The following is an 18,973-nucleotide window of genomic DNA, read 5'->3' as shown; positions in this document are numbered from 1 at the left end:
AGCCCCACTGGATTCTTCACACTGGGATGAGAGAGGAAGGCTGGGAGCTGTGAAGTGTTGAAAAACCTTTAGGCTTCAGGTGTTTGTTGGGAAAGGATTTCCACTCACATCTAGGGTGAGATAATTTCAGAACTCCAGATAGTGAGGGAAGCCTGCATAGATAATGAGACTTTGGAGAAACTTCATTGAGAAATGGATGTGTCAAAGAGCAAGTGTGTGTGATGCCAGATGATTATTATTGAAGATCTGCAGCAGTAAAGTTTATTTTAGAATGCCTGATCAGTGTCCAGCCTATTTATTTGACACACATCCATCATATGTGAGTGTCAAATAAAAACTCACATCCATCATATGCACTCAGGAGAAATACAGCCAAAGAAGAGGTTTGCCCCTACACCTTGGGACTTGGAGGTATATCCCCCTCCCCTCTCCGAACACCTTTTGTGAAATCCATGCCCTGGGCATTGTGGCTGGGCAGGGACTTGGCCCCGGCTCCGAGTGTGAACCTTGCCTTCTTGGGAATATCCAGAAAAGGGGGTTACACAAGTATTCAAGGGCAAACTTTATTAAGCATAGAAAGCAGATATTATTTATTCAGTGGATCTTGATCTGTGAACTAGCAGCAGTGCTAGCTCAGTGTTCGGTGAGCTTATGAAAAGACTCACATCAGACATTTCTGCTACTGTCCCTAAGTGATCACGTGAAATTTTGTGCGCAGCAGCAAACATTTCCTTCTTAACACCCTCCTTCAAAAGGATACTTCAGAAAACTCCAGCTATTCAACTTTGAAGGAGAAATATACAGTGTATTTCCCCAAAACCAACAGAAGGTGAATTTTAGCAGAGCCTGAATGCAGTACGTGTTTGAATTAGACAGAAAGAGTGGGCCTCAGGGCTTAGTGACAGTGCTCTGCGCTGCTGGGCAGAAGGCATGGTCTTGCTCCGTGAGATGGTCTTCTGCTCATAGGTCGGCTGAGGTTTGGGATTCTGCATATAAATCATGCAATCATGCAATAAATACAAGTACAGTACAGAAATACAGACAGGATCTACTGAATAAATTGCAAAACATTAACAGCAACTGCTCTGAAGGAATCAAAAGGAAAGAGAAAAGCATTAAATGTTCCCTGGATTATACGGTGCTACGGTATGCAGTAGGGTATCTGGTTCTAGGTTAACCAGGCTTTTCTCCCTTTTGTCTGTCTATCTGGAAAAAAAAATTAAAACTCAGGCATAAAATTACCATTGTTCATTATTCATTTATTTAAAAATATTTTTATGTTGCCTATTGTTTGACGTGGGTTACAATAGTCGATTACTATAACAGAGTGGGAGAAAATCAGTTGGAAAAATGAATTTTTGCCTACTGATTTTCTCCAGTTTTTGGACCAGATTCATTAAGGCTTTTCTCTTATCTTGTGTCAATGGGAAAAACCCTTAGAAGTAAAATTTGAGACCCACTTGCTTGTGCACATGTGCGCGCATTTGCCGGCGTGAGCAAATGAACGCGCCGATTTTTTAACATATGCGTGCATGTTATAAAATCAGCTATCCATGTGTACATGCATGCACGATTTTATATTGACGTGCACATATGCGTGCGAATACCAGCTGGTGCGCATAGCGGGGGGAATTTTCCTAGGTACGCATGGCGACGCCGTAGGCCTTTTTCCCAGTTTGCTCCTAGGTCGCCCCAGTAAAGGAGAGGACTTCCTAAACCCCCTAGCTAACTTGCCTTCCTTTTACCCTATTAGCCCCGAGCCTTAGAACCCCACTGACTAGCCTCGTTTTTTTTTTTGGTTAAACGACTTTACTCGACGTCCATAGCATAATAACTTACGAGCGGACTTCATGGTGTCATCCTGGCCACGCCCAGACCGCACCAAAGCCCCTCCCCTTTTTCGGAAAACTTTGTTATGCGCATACTGGGAGATACGTGCGGACCCATGCCAGGCCGAGTCACGCGCCTATCTCCCGTCTTTGGCATGCTTAGGGCTTTTAAAATCGACAGGTTAGTGAATCAGGTACTTTATTTGCTATAATAAATGCTAACAAATGACTTGGAAAAATAAAGTCAAAATTGAAAATGGAGGTCCCTCAGCATATGTTTCCTGTCTGGAGCTGAAATGCGTAAACAAGTGGAAGGGGCAGAGGGATGGACCAGGAGCTAGAGTTGCCAATTTTAAGGTTAACCCCCCCCCCCCCCCCTGACAGTATGCTCCTTAACAGAGCCAGTGAGCGGCGAGAGGGGCAAGTGAAAAACAGCTTTTGCATTGCCGGTTGTGGACTTTTGCCAGCCTGCTGGCTTGCTCAGATAAAAACCAACGAGGCGACCCTCTCAGGAGCACACCAGTCATGGAGACTCCAAGCTGCTTGCCAGCCTGCTGCCTCAGCCTGAAGGAAGACACTGAACGCTAATGGAGAGGGAAGCCAAGGGGGGTGGGGTGGGGAGGTATAGAGTTGAATCTAGCAGGAAAGGAAGAAGGAAGAAGAGAGAAACGTGAGGGTGGGGTGGGGAGGCTAACGGTTAAAAAATGAAACCGGGGGAAGGGAACAGGGAAGAAGAAGGGAGGGAATAGAGGCAGGAGAAGGAACAGTATATAAAATGTTTTTCACTTTAACCTCCACTCCCCACCCCACAAACAGCTGCAGAAAGTTTGCATTAGGGAAGAATTAAGGAAGTTGGAAGAGAAACCCTGATTTCTCTTTAAAGGGTACATAAGGCTCCTACTTCTGTGACAACTGTATTTTAGACTCTTCCATTTGTAATTTTCCTTATCTGTTAGACATTCCTTTACTTTTTAAAAGTTATTGAAAAGCAGTGATTGCCAAGAGAGATTTAATTTTTCTGCTGTTCTGAATGAATATCTTGACTTTATAGATTGTTATTTTATATGACAGCTTGAAGCAGAAATCGTACATACATACATTTATTCTTTTTTTTTGTGGTAAACACACCCAAACAAAACAGAATTTTTGGGCCTAGTACAGGCAGCAGTCTTGTTCCAGGGCTGGCTCTTCTACCTGTCAGAGCAGTGAGGAACAAGCGCATCCGTAAGATGATGCCCCTTGGCCTTCGGGGGTAGGGGAAAAGGCAGAAGATGATTTCCACTACAAGCGTGACTTCTGCAAGCATAGGGTGGGTGAATTTGAAAGGCATTTCCACAGATAAATCAGTGCTTGACCTGCAGATATGACTTGTTATAAAATTGCTTGCCCTGATATGTAGGGTAAATGCAGGTAAATTTACGTAGGTATGTTGTGTATGTGTGTAAGTTTATCCAGACTGAGCCAGAGTTCCTGGGGGCAGGCTGAGGGAGGACTTTGATATGCACATTTTTACATTTTCTCAAAAAATGGCCACTCATACGATATTAGATGTAATTGTGTGTGGGCAATTTTGATGGGATAATTTTTAAAGGGAAAAGATGCCCACGATTTCACTTTGAAAATTGCTATAATTTATGTGTGTATTTGCCAGAAAATGTATGCAGGATGTTATTAACTTTCCCCCAAAGGGCACTGAGACTTCCTTCCAGCCTTCTGCTAGCTAACATGAGGACCTAAAATTGCCTGAGTAGTCATCCTATAGAAGTGGAGGTGGAAAATTCAGGATAAAAATGTTCCAGACCTTTGTCACTGCCAGCGATGACATCAGCCATGAAAAGGATGTCATGGTTCACTCTGATTGGTGACTTACTGCTTGCAAACAGCTCAATGGGAAAAAAGAAAACCCTAAGAAAAGTCCCACCAACAAAAAATGCAAATCTAAAACTCACAGAGTAGAAATATCGCATGAGAATGTGCTTCTCACACGTGAAATGCATCAGAAAACACTCTGCTTTCCTCTTATGCCATAAATCCAGAAAACTAAAAAATGGAACCTCCAAAAAGTATAAAAATCCTAAAACCAATTAAACGATATTGAAAAAAAAAAACCCTTTTAAACAAATTTCTTCCACTGTTGCTCTGTGAGGCAGCCCAAGTTTGAATTACTAATTTCACTGAGATGATGAGGAACAAGGTAGTAGAAAAATCATTCCATCCCCACCCCTCTCTAAAATATACGCCAAAGCTAGCTGTAGATATTTAAAGTACAGAAGACAGAGCCATCAAGAGCAGAGCATCAATTTTAACACACATATTTTTTAAAACAATCATTTCTACATTGCATATACATTCTACATACTAAATTGAAATAACATTTTTCTTTACTTTGCTACCTGAATTTTTTCCCTCCATTGCTTTCACCTTATCTGTCTTCATTTAATCTTATCTTAATTTCAAGTATCCACTTCTTTTTCAACTTCCCCATTTCAACTGTCCCCATTTTAATTTGCAACACTATTCTTTCTTCAATTATATCTCTCTACTATCAATCACTGCTTCTTCACTTCTACATTCCCCTTTTCTACTCCCTATCTTCTTGGTTCTTCCTCCCTCCCATTTCCTATCTCTTTCTCCCCCCTCCCCCCCCCCCCCAACTACCATTTGCCTCTCCGTCCAGTTGGGCATCTTTCTCACTCTCCAGTCAGTCACCCCTCTTCCATTCACCTTCCCAACTTCTCATGTACCACCTCAGCACCCAGCTCCATCTCTTTCTGTCACTTCCTCCCCAATCTCCATTCCTTCTCTCTCTCTCTCTGTTCTGGGAACTGCTACTTTTGTACCATCAATCTACTACACATAGTATTAATCAGATATATTATAAAATTGTTCTACATGTTTTCCCTCCTTTTAAAAGAAATAACAGATTAAATCAAATCACTTGCAATTGCCTTACCTATCTTAAGAAAACTGAAAGCAATAATCACTATGTAATACATTACTGCTGTTGCATTTTACAAACTTACATCAAAAGATGTTTCCGTATCTTTTGAGAAGTTTATATATTTATTTTCTCGAGTTGTAGCCCGCCCAATCCCTCAGTACTTGGTGGGTACTGTAGCTCTGAAATGACACTAAAAGCGTTTGGTGATTGATTTTTATAAGAAAAACATGTTTTTCCATGCTCAGAGGTAACTGCTTTTTGTTGAGTTATGACATATGAATCATCAGCTATTTGTGTACAGTTCCCACAAAACTAAGTGTTAACAACCGACCTCCTAATGGAGCATTTCCTTGCATGCCATCTGACAAAACAGTTTTGACTTCAGTAAAGAGAGCCGTCTTCGTAGTCATGGGAAGGAATTCTGCTCCTGGTGCTTGGCTCACCATAATGGCAAAGCTTGTAACAACGAAGCAGGTGCATCAAATGCTGTCTGAATTTTATACCCACAAAGGCATAGAATATGGGGTTGAGGCAGCAGTGAGAAAAAGCCACTTTTTCGCAGATGTACCTGGCATAGTCCAGGAGCTTGCTTCCCTCGCAGTCGTGGTATAAAGAATGCAGAAATATGATAGTGTTGTAGGGTGCCCAGCTCAGAAAAAACACCACCACAATGACAAAAATGAGCTTGACTGTCCTGTGCCTCCTGTGAGACCGCGATCTGCAGAGGGTCTTTAGGATTCTAGAGTAACAGAACACAATGACAGTGAAGGAGATCAGAAAGAGCAAGTTCTGCTGATAGGTGCTCACGGCTTCCCAGGTGACTCCATCATATTCGCACGTGTAAAAGTTACCGTTGTCCTCCGACTGGACCTTAGTGGAGGTGAGCACGGGAACTGTAACCACTATACTGATCGTCCAGATGCTCAGGCTCGCAAGGACACCGTATTGACGGTTTCGGGTCTTCAGAGCAGACAAGGGGTTTACCACCACCAGGTACCGGTGGACCGTCATCAAGGTCAGGAAGATAATGCTGCTGTAAAAGCCCACGGAGAAGACGGCGCTCATGACTTTGCAGAGCACGTCCCCAAAAATCCATCCAAGAGAATGGTAGACAGCCCAAAAGGGGAGCAAGCAGGAGAAGAGTAGGTCGGTTATGGAGAGGTTCAGGATGAAGATGTTGGTGATGGAAGAGAGGCTCTCATACTTCAGCAGGATCCACAGAACCAGGCTGTTCCCCACGAGGCTGAAGAAGAAGAGCAAGGAATCCAGGATGGCTGAAAGGAGAGCGCCGAAGACAAACAGCTCCTTTTTGTCGCATGGCTTACTATAATCAATGTAGTCCTCAAATGAGCTGTAGTCTGGCGAAGCAGTGCTCGTGAAGCCAGCCATCTCACCTGCGGCCTGGATGCGTGGTCTTTGTTCTGCTTGAGGCATAAAAGAACATTTTTTTTTAAATTTGGGTTTTGCTTTGTTCTGACCATTTAGCAAAAGTAATTGCCAGTGTAGTGCTTCAACATGGAAGGTTTCTCACCTGATTTAGTAGCTTGGAAGTCACAGAGGAAATGGTGAAAGTAGTTTTTTCTTAAAATCGCCCTCACCCTATATACGTGTAGATACACCTTCACTTCCCTAAATTGTGTTTGTATGAAACTACATATGGAGAACTGCAGGACTGAGTGACTGAAAATGACTACTGGGACAGTTATTTTATACAATCTAATGTTTCTATAAAAGATTGAAGTATGAAAGAAGTTCTATATTAATCACAAATATCTGGGAGATATTTAGATATGTAATACATCTTTCTGAAAGCAATGAAAGTCTGCAATGCTACTACGGGAATGTGGAAAAATATATAAATGTTTTGAAGATGCTGAATAAAAAAGTAAAGATTAATGCATGTTCATGATTTATCTTGCATGTCTGTATGCCTCTATGTACTACTGTAAAAGACCAAGAAAAATAAAAGCAACAAATCAAAAGAGAAAAGAAAATTCAAGGAATCTCAGCAGATTTTTCTCAATAGAACGTTTTACCTATAGAAAAGCTATGGCATTTCCCTCAGAGACTTTAAACTCTCCAGAATGTTTATTGATATTGCAACACATTTATTAACTATGAGGTCCATGTTCAGACACAGTCCAGATAACAAATTTAGGGGGTCATTTATCAAATTAGCTGGCTACATTAACCAGCAAAAAATGCCTTTAATGCATGCTAAAGCACCATAATGTTTGAGATATATATATATATATATATATATATATATATATATATATATATATATATATATGAGAGAGAGAGAGAAAAACTAGACTTAATGCCCTCATGCTAGATATGTATTTATATCTCTAGGGGAGGCCCACCTACTAACTCGAGGCGAGGTTTAGGTATTAGTATAGGGGTTAGGGGCCACTTTGACATTCAAAGTGAGACGTACGAACAGAACAGTGCTCTCTTGTGAAGTTTTGATGACCTTCGGAGTGAGGAAACTCACCCAAAGATGAGATTTGTGCAATGTTCTCTCAACCTAGCTTGATGTTACCCAGGTAGAGCATCCATCAAGCTAGATAGAGGCATTTTAGAACATAAGAACATAAGAAATTGCCATGCTGGGTCAGACCAAGGGTCCATCAAGCCCAGCATCCTGTTTCCAACAGAGGCCAAACCAGGCCACAAGAAGTTGGCTGGCTAATTTTTAACCAGCTAACTTTAGGACAGCTCTTTGGCACAGCCAGACTTAGCCGGCTATGTTAACCAACTAACTGAATATTGGAGTTAGCTGGATAATATAGCCAGCTAATTTAACTCCTCTCAGTTAAACACCCCTGGAACACCCCTAACTTAGCAGCTAAATTCTAGCCAGCTATCTTATTAGCCAGCTAGAATTTAGAGGATAAGTACCCAGATATTCATTTAGCTAGCTAACTTCTGAGTTAGCTAGCTAAATGCTTTTGAATATGGACCTCCACAAGGTTAGCTGCCAGCTTTCAGGATATACCATTTTCATACAACTATGTTAGAATAATTACTTCAAAGAACAAAGAAACTGTTATTGCGGCCGGCTGCAGCGCCCCGCAGCCGACCACACTCACCCATCGGGCGGGTCCAGGCCTCCGCCACTGCTCCGCTGTCTCGGAGCCTTCTCATCTCTCGGCACAGCAAAGGGCCGGCCCTGCCGCCGCTGCGTGGCCAGCCGCGTCTGTTGCTAGGCACGCGTGCGCAGCTCCTCCCCCTCCTTAAAGAAGCTGCGCTGGAAGACCTTCCCATGGAACCCGGATGCACACGCTCCGCTGTTCCTATTTAAGGCAGCCCCTGCTGCCTTATCATTACCTCAGCAACAGGTCTCGCTCTGCTAAGGGCTGCTAATTGCTCTGTTGTCTTCCAGCCTCCGTGCCTTCCTGTTCCTGGTCCGAGTGTCTCCGTTCCTGCCCTGATTCTCCATCCCTTCGGCTTGCTCTTTTGGTACCTGACCTGGCTCGTCCTTGGATTCTGCTTTCACCTGCTGCCTGCCCCAACCATCTGCCTGTTCACTGTTTCTGCTGATCGCCGCCTGCCTCGACCTTTGGCCTGTCCCTGGATTCTGTTCTTGCCGTCAGCCCTGACCCCCTGTTCGTCTGACCTACCTACACCTCATACCTTCAGACCAGCTTGCAGGAGACCTGCTCTTAAGTCCTATCGGCCCCAGCACCCAAGGGCTCAACCTGCAGGGAATGAGGGCTGGTAAAGGTGAAGGTCCACTTGGGTCTCCATCAACTACTTCTGCCTACCAACATCGAGGGCCTATAGGGTGCCTCTATAGCAGGGGTCAGGAACCTTTTTGGCTGAGAGAGCCATAAACGCCACATATTTTAAAATGTAATTCCATGAGAGCCATACAATATATTTAAAACTAAATACAAGTAAATGTGTGCATTTTATTTAAGATCACACTTTTAAAGTACAATAAGTCTCTGAAAATATTACACCAGGCCTTAAGACACCAATACATCTCCTATTAGGAAAACTGACCAAGTCAGGCTGCTATAGAGTCCTACACAGAAACAACACGCCAGCAGAAAACCTCACCTGAATCACGTGCTGTCCCTCACCTAACATAGAATAAAGAGACCAAAACGCATAACAAGAAGCATGCAGAAAAAACTGAATTGGAAACTGCAACAAGCCAGAGTCTCTGTATGCAGTGTAACAAAGGAAAAAAGAAACATCACCCATCCTTATAAAACAAATCAAGAAATATAAAATCATCAGCAGTAAAACTGTACTAACAAAAAGAACATATTTCGAAACAGCTGATGAGTGGAATATCCAATAATTAAAAACTCATATAAAACATTTCCAGATACCAACAAAATATTTCAAAATAGCAGACACAAAGACCCAGTAATGAAAAATAATAAGGATACAAAAATTTTTTTGCTCTGCATACCTGGGAACGTTTGATATCCAGGTGTCCTGAGATTGTTCTGAATTAGCAGGAGGTGGGGTGGTTTGCTTGGAACTTTCTCCTCTCTCAGTCACATACCAGCGCTCTCTCTCACACTGGCTCTCAATGACACACCTAAACACACATGCTCTCAGTACTCACATATACACATGTTTTTTCTCTCGCACGTATATAGGCTCTTAATTACACATTTACACACATGCTGTCTATCTTTTCACACATACACACACACACACACACACACAGGCTTTCAATCACATAAATACATGCTGTCTTTTTCTCTCACACACAGACTCTCATTCACATGCTTACAAACATGTCCTCTCTTTCTCTCATTTACACACAGGCTCTCAATCACATACTCACATGCTCCATCACCTAAATCAGCTCTCAATCACACACAGACACACATGGTCTCTCTCTCTCATTTAAACATAGGCTCTCAATCACATACTCACATGCTCCATCACCTAAACCAGCTCTCAATCACACACAGACACACATGATCTCTCTCTTACTTATACACACAGGCTCTTAATCATACATACACATGATTTCTCTCACACACAAAGGATCTCAATCATACACACATACTCTTTCACACAAACAGGTTTTCAATCACAAACTTACACATACAGGTTCCCAATGGTAAACTTACATTCATGCTCTCTCTCTCTCACAGGCAGGCTCTCAATCACAGCCATACTCTCTTTCACATATACAGGCTCTCAATCATTCACATACATGCAATCTCTCACTCACACACACACAGGCCCCCGCGGCCCGGAAGAGGAAGTGGATATCGGGTGCGTGCGCGGCAAGAAGAGGCCACGCTAGTGCGCTCGGCATCGGCCCGAAGAAAAGAAGACTGCAGCGCGGCTCGGAGGAAAATGAAGAGGTTCAGCCGCGGCCGATGGGACTCCGCCTCCGCGAGGGCTGAAAATGAAGAGGTTAGCGTTGGGAGGAGGCTGCTGCTGCCGCGCGTTCCCGGGGTGGGGGAGAGAGAGAGTGAATGAGCGATTCTCTCTCTCTCTCCCCCGCCCCCACCCCGGGAACGCGCAGCAGCAGCAGCCTCCTCCCAACGCTAACCTCTTCATTTTCAGCCCTCGCGGAGGCGGAGTCCCATCGGCCGCGGTTGAACCTCTTCATTTTCCTCCGAGCCGTGCTGCAGTCTTCTTTTCTTCGGGCCGATGCCGAGCGCACTAGCGTGGCCTCTTCTTGCCGCGCAGGCACCCGATACTCTCCACTTCCTCTTCCGGGCCACGGGGGCGGGAAGGGAAGAAGAGAGCACGCCGGTGCCGCTGACTCCAGCTGTCCTGCCACGTTCCGCCCGGGCTGACAGCATTTTAAGCCCGGGCGGAGGAGGACCGGGGAGCAGCTGGGTCAGCGGGAAAGTGTGGCGACTGTCTGCGAGCCAGATGCAGCCCTCAAAAGAGCCATATCTGGCTCGCGAGCCATGGGTTCCCGACCCCTGCTCTATAGGCAGCACCAACCTCGCCTTGGCCAAGGGTCCACATCTCGATGCAACAGGTTGCTGAGGCCATGGACCCGGTGGACCTCTCTGATCTCCAAGCTATCCCAGGCCTGGGCTTGAAAATCCAGCAGCAGCAGCAATTCCTGGAGATGTTGGTAGCCTCCTTACAATGCCTGAATGCCCGCCTCAATGCCTCCTCTACTGCACCTACGCCGTCTGCCTCCCCGGCACCCGTGGCGTCCACTCTCCGATTACCAGCTCCTCCTTGGTTTGCGGACGACTCCAAGCAATACCGGGGGTTCATCAAGCAGTGCTTTATGCATTTCACGCTCCAGCCTACGCAGTTCCCTTCGGATGCCGTGAGACCAACTTCATTCTCTCCCTCATCGATGGCAAGGCCCTAGCTTGGGCATCCACACTATGGGAATGAGGGGACCCCTTCTTCAGGATCTACAATGTTTTGTTCAGGTCTTTAAGCAGACCTTTGATGAACCAGATCGGCGGCCACCACCGGCTCGGATATACTCCACCTCCGCCAGGGGGCGTGCCCCTTATCCGATTACGCCATCGAATTCCGCACTATGGCCACCAAGCTAAACTGGCGAGAAGACAGCCTGAGGAGCATCTTCCTGGAGGGGCTTTCCTCCCGAATAAAGGATGAGCTGGAAGCCCTGGATCTCCCCGAATCTCTGGACGTGCACCTGAGTTTCAGCAGCTCACAGGAACTCCCAGCACTCGATCCACAGTTGTCAGCTGTTTAAGGAAAGATCCTAAAGACTTAGCTACCTGCACAGTACCCGAAAGCAGGGGAGTCAAGTCTATAATGCACAGTTGTGTATGCCCACCACCGTCTTTCAAAAGGGGATTTGCCGTACGCCACTGGCTTTAGATACTGTCAATCCCTACCAGCCCCTCCTCCTGTTTTCTTCTTCTCTCCCCCCTCAGTCCCATTCTTCCTCTGCTCTTCCCCTGCCCCAAACACACCTCTAAGCCCCTCGGGCTGCACCTTAAACACCGGCGCCTCCATCCTCCTGCAGTTCCACTGTGAAAAGTCTCTCGTTTGAACCTTAGAGCACTGCATCTAGGGAGCCCTACAGGCTTCGAACATCCACTGTTACAAATGTACGGCCCCATGCGGTTCTCACGGCAGACGTTTGAACCATTCAGGGTTCCGTAAAGAAAGAGCACTGTGGTTCAGACAAGGGGAAATGGGAGGCCTGTGCTGGGGCTGAGAGTGGGAGATGGAGATGGAAAGGTGATAGACAGGAGAAAAGAGAGAGACTGGGCACTGGAGGGTTAGTGAGGGGCAGAAAGGGGTGACGGTTTACTGTGAGTGGACAGAAAGGTAAAGGAGTAAGAGACAAAAGGTAAGAATCAATGTCTGAGTTAGGTGTAGGGAAGACAGGAGGAGAGAAGGGCAGAACCAAGGGCAATGCCAAAAAGAAAATTAAGAGAGAAAAAACTTGAAAATATTTTCTTTCCAGTTTATAGAGAGGGGCATATGTCAGCTTTGGGCAGGTGCATTGCTTTCATCTTTGTACTTTGCCTAGTTTGCCAGGAAATGCATTTCTGTTTCTTTTTCCCCATGTTGTACTACAAGCAGAGTCAGGCTAGACTGGATTTTCATTTCAGTTAGTGTCCTCCTTTTTCCTAGTTTGAATTTGTGGGCCATTATTTTATATTAAGTAAGGTTGAGTTTGTACTCCTTGAGAGCCCAGGAGGTGGTAGGCAATGAAGGAGGTAGGTTTTTAAAGGCCGAGAGCCATGGGTTTAAATCCCACTTAGGGAGAGAACTTGGAAGTGGTTACTAGTCAAGCTTTTTGGAGGATCTTGTCCCTTTCAATATTCTGAAATATTATTATTTTGGGTTCTTTTTTTCCATCAGTCATGTTTCGATGAGGGATTCTATTAATGTGTAGTGTCTGGCATGTCCTATTTTTCCAATTGGAGGTGTGGGGGATTAATGTTTCAAGAGGAATGTGTTTGGCTTGTCCTGTTTTTCCAACAGGAGGTGTAATAGGGTTGCAGTACTGCCCCTTCCCAGGTACAGTCGCTGCTGTTTCGGTTTTGGGAGTTAGTGTGTCAAGGTAGGGCAGGCCCTGTGACATAGTAAGGGCAAAGGTAGCACTGGCGCCATTTTGAATTCCCCTCCTTCTTTCACCTCACTTTTCAACTCTGTTCACACCACTGTGGCTGCAATATGGGTCCCAAGCGTGCCCCGAATCTGTTACGGTAATGGCGTCTACATCCGCCACTAGTATGTCGTTTCAGGCCTTGCCCTCTTCGGCTTAATTAAGGTAAGCAGAAAGCTGCTCAATAATAGCTTCTGAAGGGGTCTCCAAGCATTTCAAGTTTGGAAAGAGGCCTACACAGCATTCCTGAAATCAGAGACAAATGTATGATTAAGGAAACTACCCAACTGCGGAGTGTAACGCTCATCTGGGAACACAGCAGTAAGTCTTTGTCAGCCTACAGCATGCCCCAGGGGTAAATGTGAGGAGCTGCCACTATCGGGTTCCAATCCCACTTCTACTGGTCAGCGTGCACCTGAGTTTCAGCGGCTCATGTGAACTCCCAGCACTCGATCCACAGTTGTCAGCTGTTTAGGGAAAGATCCTAAAGGCTTAGCTACCTGCACGGCGCCTGAGAGCAGGGGAATCGAGTCTATAAGGCACAGTTGTGTATGCACACTACCTTCTTTCAAAAGGGGATGTGCGAACGCCACCGGCTTTAGATACCGTCAACCCACACCAGTCCCTCCTCCTGTTTACTTCTTCTCTCCCCCCTCAGTCCCATTCTTCCTCTGCTCTTCCCCTGCCCCAACCGCACCTCTAAGCCCCTCGGGCTCCAACTTAAACATCAGCGCCTCTGTCCTCCTGCAGTCCCACTATGAAATGTCCCTCGTTTGAAGCGATAACACTGCCTCTAGGGAGCCCTGCAGGCTTCGACCATCCGCTCTTACAAATGTACGGCCCCATGCGGTTCTCATGGCAGAAGTTTGAACCATTCAGGGCTCCGTAGAGAAAGAGCACTGTGTTTCAGACAAGGGGAAATGGGAGGCCTGTGCTGGGGCTGAGAGTGGGAGATGGAGATGGAAAGGTGATAGACAGGAGAAAAGAGAGAGACTGGGCACTGAAGGGTTAGTGAGGGGCAGAAAGGGGTGACAGTTTACTGTGAGTGGAAAGAAAGGTAAAGGAGTAAAAGTCAAAAGAGAAGAATCAATGTCTGAGATAGGGAAGACAGGAAGAGAGAAGAACAGAACCAAGGGCAATGCCAAAAAGAAAATGAAGAGAGAAAAAAGCTTGAAAATATTTTCTTTCCAGTTTTTAGAGAGGGGCATATGTCAGCTTTGGGAAGGTGCATTTCGTCCATCTTTGTACTTTGCGAGGAAATGCATTTCTGTTTCTTTTTTCCCATGTTGTACTACATGCAGAATCAGGCTAGACTGGATTTTCATTTCAGCTAGTGTCCTCCTTTTTCCTAGTTTGAATTTGTGGGCCATTGTTTTGTATTAGGTAAGGCTCACTTTGTATTCCATTTGAGACCTGGAGGCCATAGGCAGTGAGGCAATTGGGTTTCTGTAAGCTGAGGGTCATGATTTTGAATCCCACTCAGGGAGGGAGCTTGGAAGTGGGTACTAGTTAAGCTTTTTTGAGGATCTGGTCCCTTTCAATTTTTTGGGAGGTTAATTTATAATTATTTGGGGGGGGGGGTGTTCCATTAGTCATATTTCAATGAGGGATTCTGTTAATGTGTAGTGTCTGGCATGTCCTATTTTTCCAATTGGAGATGTGGGGGATTAGTGTTTCATGAGGAATGTGTTTGGCTTGTCCTGTTTTCCAACAGGAGGTGTAATAGGGTTGCAGCGCTGCCCCTTCCTAGTTACAGTCGCTGCTGTTTCGGTTTTGGGAGTTAGTGTGTCAAGGTAGGGCAGGCCCTGTGACATAGTAAGGGCAAAGGTAGCACTGGCGCCATTTTGAATACTGGCAATACGGCCCGAGTGCAGGAGGTCGCTCCCGGACCCCCGCTGGACTTTTGGCAAGTCTTGTGGGGGTCATGAGGCCCCCCCAAGCTGGCCAAAAGCCCCTGGGGGTCCAGCGGGGGTCCGGGAGCGATTTCCTGCACTCGTGACGTTGGATGCCAGGAATCAAAATGGTGCCGATAGCCTTGCCCTTACTATGTCACAGGGGCTACCGGTGCCATTGGTCAGCCCCTGTCACATGGTAGGAGCACAAGATGGCGCCGATGGCCATGTGACAGGGGCTGACCAATGGCACCGGTAGCCCCTGTGACATAGTAGGTCAAAGGCTATCGGCGCCATTTTGATACTGGTACCGAGGGTGTGTGAGTGCAGAGTATGGTTCCCGGAACCCCCGCTGGACCACCAGGGAGTTTTGGTAAGTTTTGGGGGGATCAGGGGGGTGGGGGGTTGGAGTAAATTTAATTTAGCCGGGTAACGAATAGATTAAGACATATAACCGCATCGGGGCGCCATACGGACGCATGCAACGTATCTGCCCCATGACGAATACGTATCCCGAATGCAACGTATGGCGTCCCTCTGCACATCCCTAGGGCACACACATTTTTACTAAATTGGATCTCCGGGGAGCATATAACCTAGTACGGATCCAACCGGAAGACATCTGGAAAACCGCCTTCAACACATGAGACTGTCACTATGAGTACGTAGTAATGCCTTTCGGACTTTGCAATGCTCCTGCAGTCTTCCAGTAGCTAATGAACAAGATTTTCCGGGATCTTTTGTACTCATTCGTCGTGGTATATCTAGACGATATATATAGCTTCTCCAAAGACCTGAAGTCTCATCGCTCCCACATTCAAACAGTCCTCCAATGCCTCAGAGAACATCATCTCTATGCTAAATTGGAGAAGTGCATTTTTGAAAAACCCAGTCTCCCATTTTTAGGTTACATCATCTCCAATCGTGGGTTCACCATGGACCCTGACAAACTCCAGGGTATTCGAGATTGGCCTCAACTAATGGGCCTCCGAGCCCTGCAAAGATTCCTTGGATTCACAAATTACTATTGAAACTTCATTGCCAATTACTCCACGCTGGCCGCTCCACTCACCGCCATGACTAGGTAGGTATGTTACCTTCGAATGTAGAGCCCCAAGGCCCAATCAGCCTTCCACGCCTTAAAGGAGGCCTTCTATACCAGCCCGTGTCTACGTCACCCGGATCCTAACCGCCCCTTCATCGTCGGAGTTGACGAATCCGCCATTGCAGCAGGAGTGGTTTTGAGTCAATACTCCACCAAGGGAACTCTAAAACCGTTTTCATTCTATTCACATAAATTCTCCTCCACAGAACAAAATTATACCATAGGGGACCGTGAACTCCTAGCAGTGAAACTGGCTCTCCAGGAATGGTGTCCTTGGCTTGAAGGGGCACAACACAAATTCACAATATTTACTGAACATAAAAATCTGGAACACCTAAAGGAGGACAGTTACTTAACCCAAGACAAGCCTGCTGGGCCCTGTTCTTTGAGCACTTCAATTTCGAGCTCGGCTATTGCCCAGTGGCAAAAAATCTCAGTGCGAATGCGCTCTCTCACTCCGTCAAGCAAGAAGACACACCCGAGACTCCCAGGCACATTATTGATCCAGCTTGCATATCTTTTGCAGTCACCACCATGGTACCAGCCGGGAAGACGGTGGTCCCCCGCCATCTCCGTGAGCGCATGCTCCGTTGGGCTCACGACACCAAGCTGGCCGGCCACCCCGGCAGAGCCCGGACTCTCAAGATGCTCCAAAGGCACTATTGGTGGCTGGGATGATAAAGGACTCCCATGAATATGTGGACTCCTGTCCGGTTTGCACACAGCAAAACCCTCCATCGCCCATGGGACTTCTCCAACCACTTCCTGCACCCACCGAGCCCTGGTCAAGTCTCTCCACAGATTTCATCGAGGATCTACCTCCTTCAAAAGGAAATACTATAATCTGGGTCATCATTGACCGCTTCTCAAAAATGGCCCACTTTGTCCCTTTACCTGGACTCCCATCAGCTCCTGAGCTAGCTCGACTCTTCTTAACCTACGTATTTCATTTACATGGACTACCACAAGAAATCGTCTCCAATACTGGCCCTCAATTTGCTGCTAAATATTGGAGGTCTCTTTGTAAAAAGTTCAATATTACGTTAAACTTAACATCAGCCTATCATCCGCAAGCAAATGGCCAGGCTGAAAGGACTAATTGCTCTTTGAAAACCTTCCTGTGATCAAATGTCAACGACCAGCAAGACAACTGGGCTGACCTCCTGCTATGGGCAGAACTATCCCATAACACCCATATCGCCTCCGCCACAGAAGTTTCACCCTTTGCGGTAGTCTTCGGACGTCAACCATGCCTACCACTGCTGGTTCCACTCAATGTACCCTCACCTGCAGCCCAATCTACAGCACAAACCATACACCAGCTCTGGAACCAAGTAAGGGAACGGCTCTGCCAAGCAGATGACTGGGCCAAACGTTTCACAGGTATCCATCGTCAGACCGCGCCTCTGTTCTGGCCTGGACAGAAAGTCTGGCTTAGTACTAAGCACATCTGGCTACGATTGCCTTCCCAATGGTTAGCTCCCAAATTTATTGGCCTATTTCCCATTCTTCGACGCATAGGAGCAGTCGCCTACTGACTCCAACTTCCAGCTTCCATGGGAATTCACAACACGTTCCATGTATCGTTACTTAAACCTTTGGTCCTATCCTGGCCTTCCCGAAGACCTCCTCCTCCTACACAACATTCAGCGGAACCTGAAAACACCTTACAAGCCAAAGAAGTCCTGGACGTCCAATGCCGTCGAGGCCACTGAGAGTACCTCCTGGCATGGGAGGGCTTCAGCCGAAAGAAAACTCTTGGGAGCCCTCTCACCACATCCTTGACAAAACCAGAAAAACCCAGACCGGTAAGGGGGAGTCCTAGAAGGGGGGTACTGTTGTGCTTCCCAGCCGCGTGGATGCTGTGACCAGGCCTGCTCACCTTGCACTACTCTCAACCAGCTCCGGTCTCACCACTGCCACTGGCTCCCGCCATCCCCGTCGCTCACCACGGCCCTTTCCGGCTTCCTCCACGCCACAGGCCTCGCAGTGGAGCTCCCGCCGGGGCTCCACGTCTTTGGCCCCGCCCCTAGGCCAGCGTGCAGCCGATGTCTTTCTATTTAATTGGCCAAGCACAGGAAACCCAATCTGGACGCGAAGTGATGTTATCACTTAATCTGACTATAAATACTGAGATCCTGTCCCCAGGACCTCACCTTGGCTATCAGGTCGACACCGTGTAGTAAGCTTGCCTAACCCTGCGTTCCAGTGTCTCCTTTTCTAGGGTCTCCTTGTTCCAGCGTCTCCTTGTTCCAGCATCTTCCTCTTCCAGTGTCTCTATGTGTTCCTGTATCCGTACTCAGGTAGTACCTCCTCGGATTGATCTCTGGTACTGACCTCAGCCTGTCTGACTACTCTCTTCATCTGCTGCCTGGAACTGACCACTGCCTGCCTGACCATTCTCTTCATCTGCTGCCTGGAACTGACCACTGCCTACCTGACCATTCTCTTTTAGAGATGTGAATCATGTGATCGATCGTCTTAACGATCGATTTTGGCTGGGGGGGGGGAGGGAATCTGATCTTCACGGTTTTGTTTTTTTAAAAATCATTTAAATCGTAAATCGGGGGAGGGCGGGAAAACCGGCACACTAAAACAACCCTAAAACCCACCCCGACCCTTTAAAATAAAACCCCCACCCTCCCGAACCCCCCCAAAATGCTTTAAATTACCTGGGGTCCAGTGGGGAGGTCCCGGTGTGATCTTCCACTCTCGGGCCACGGCTGCGTTAATAGAAATGGCGCCGGCGCTACCTTTGCCTGACAGGGCAAAGGTAGCGCCGGCGCCATTTTGGTTCCGGTCCCCCGACGTCACGAAAGCAGGAGATCGCTCCCGGACCCCCGCTGGACCCGGCGCCATTTTGCAATACGGCAATACGGCCATACGGCCGGCGCCATTTTGCAATACGGCTCGAGTGCAAGAGGTCGCTCCCGGACCCCCAGACTCCCGGACCCCCACTGAACTTTTGGCAAGTCTTGTGGGGGTCAGGAGGCCCCCCCCAAGCTGGCCAAAAGTCCCTGGGGGTCCAGCGGGGGTCCGGGAGCGATCTCCTGCTCTCGTGATGTCATATGACAGGGCAAAGGTAGCGCCGGCGCCATTTCTATTAACGCAGCCGTGGCCCGAGAGTGGAAGATCACACCGGGACCTCCCCAC

General features: G+C 47.0%; 1 protein-coding gene across 1 annotated transcript; it reads right to left on the bottom strand.

Annotated features, from left to right (window-relative positions):
• Window positions 1-4,494: 4,494 nt before the first annotated feature.
• Window positions 4,495-6,300, bottom strand: XCR1 (X-C motif chemokine receptor 1). The gene has a single exon (XM_029592637.1). It carries the CDS (start codon window positions 6,202-6,204, stop codon window positions 5,152-5,154), a length of 1,053 nt encoding a protein of 350 aa, XP_029448497.1. The 5' UTR covers window positions 6,205-6,300; the 3' UTR covers window positions 4,495-5,151.
• Between the last annotated feature and the right edge of the window lie 12,673 nt (window positions 6,301-18,973).

The sequence above is a fragment of the Rhinatrema bivittatum genome, chromosome 2, assembly GCF_901001135.1.
Source record: "Rhinatrema bivittatum chromosome 2, aRhiBiv1.1, whole genome shotgun sequence".
Lineage (NCBI taxonomy): Eukaryota > Metazoa > Chordata > Amphibia > Gymnophiona > Rhinatrematidae > Rhinatrema > Rhinatrema bivittatum.
The sequence above is the reverse complement of the archived record's forward strand: the minus strand, read 5'-3'. Positions and strand labels throughout refer to the sequence as shown.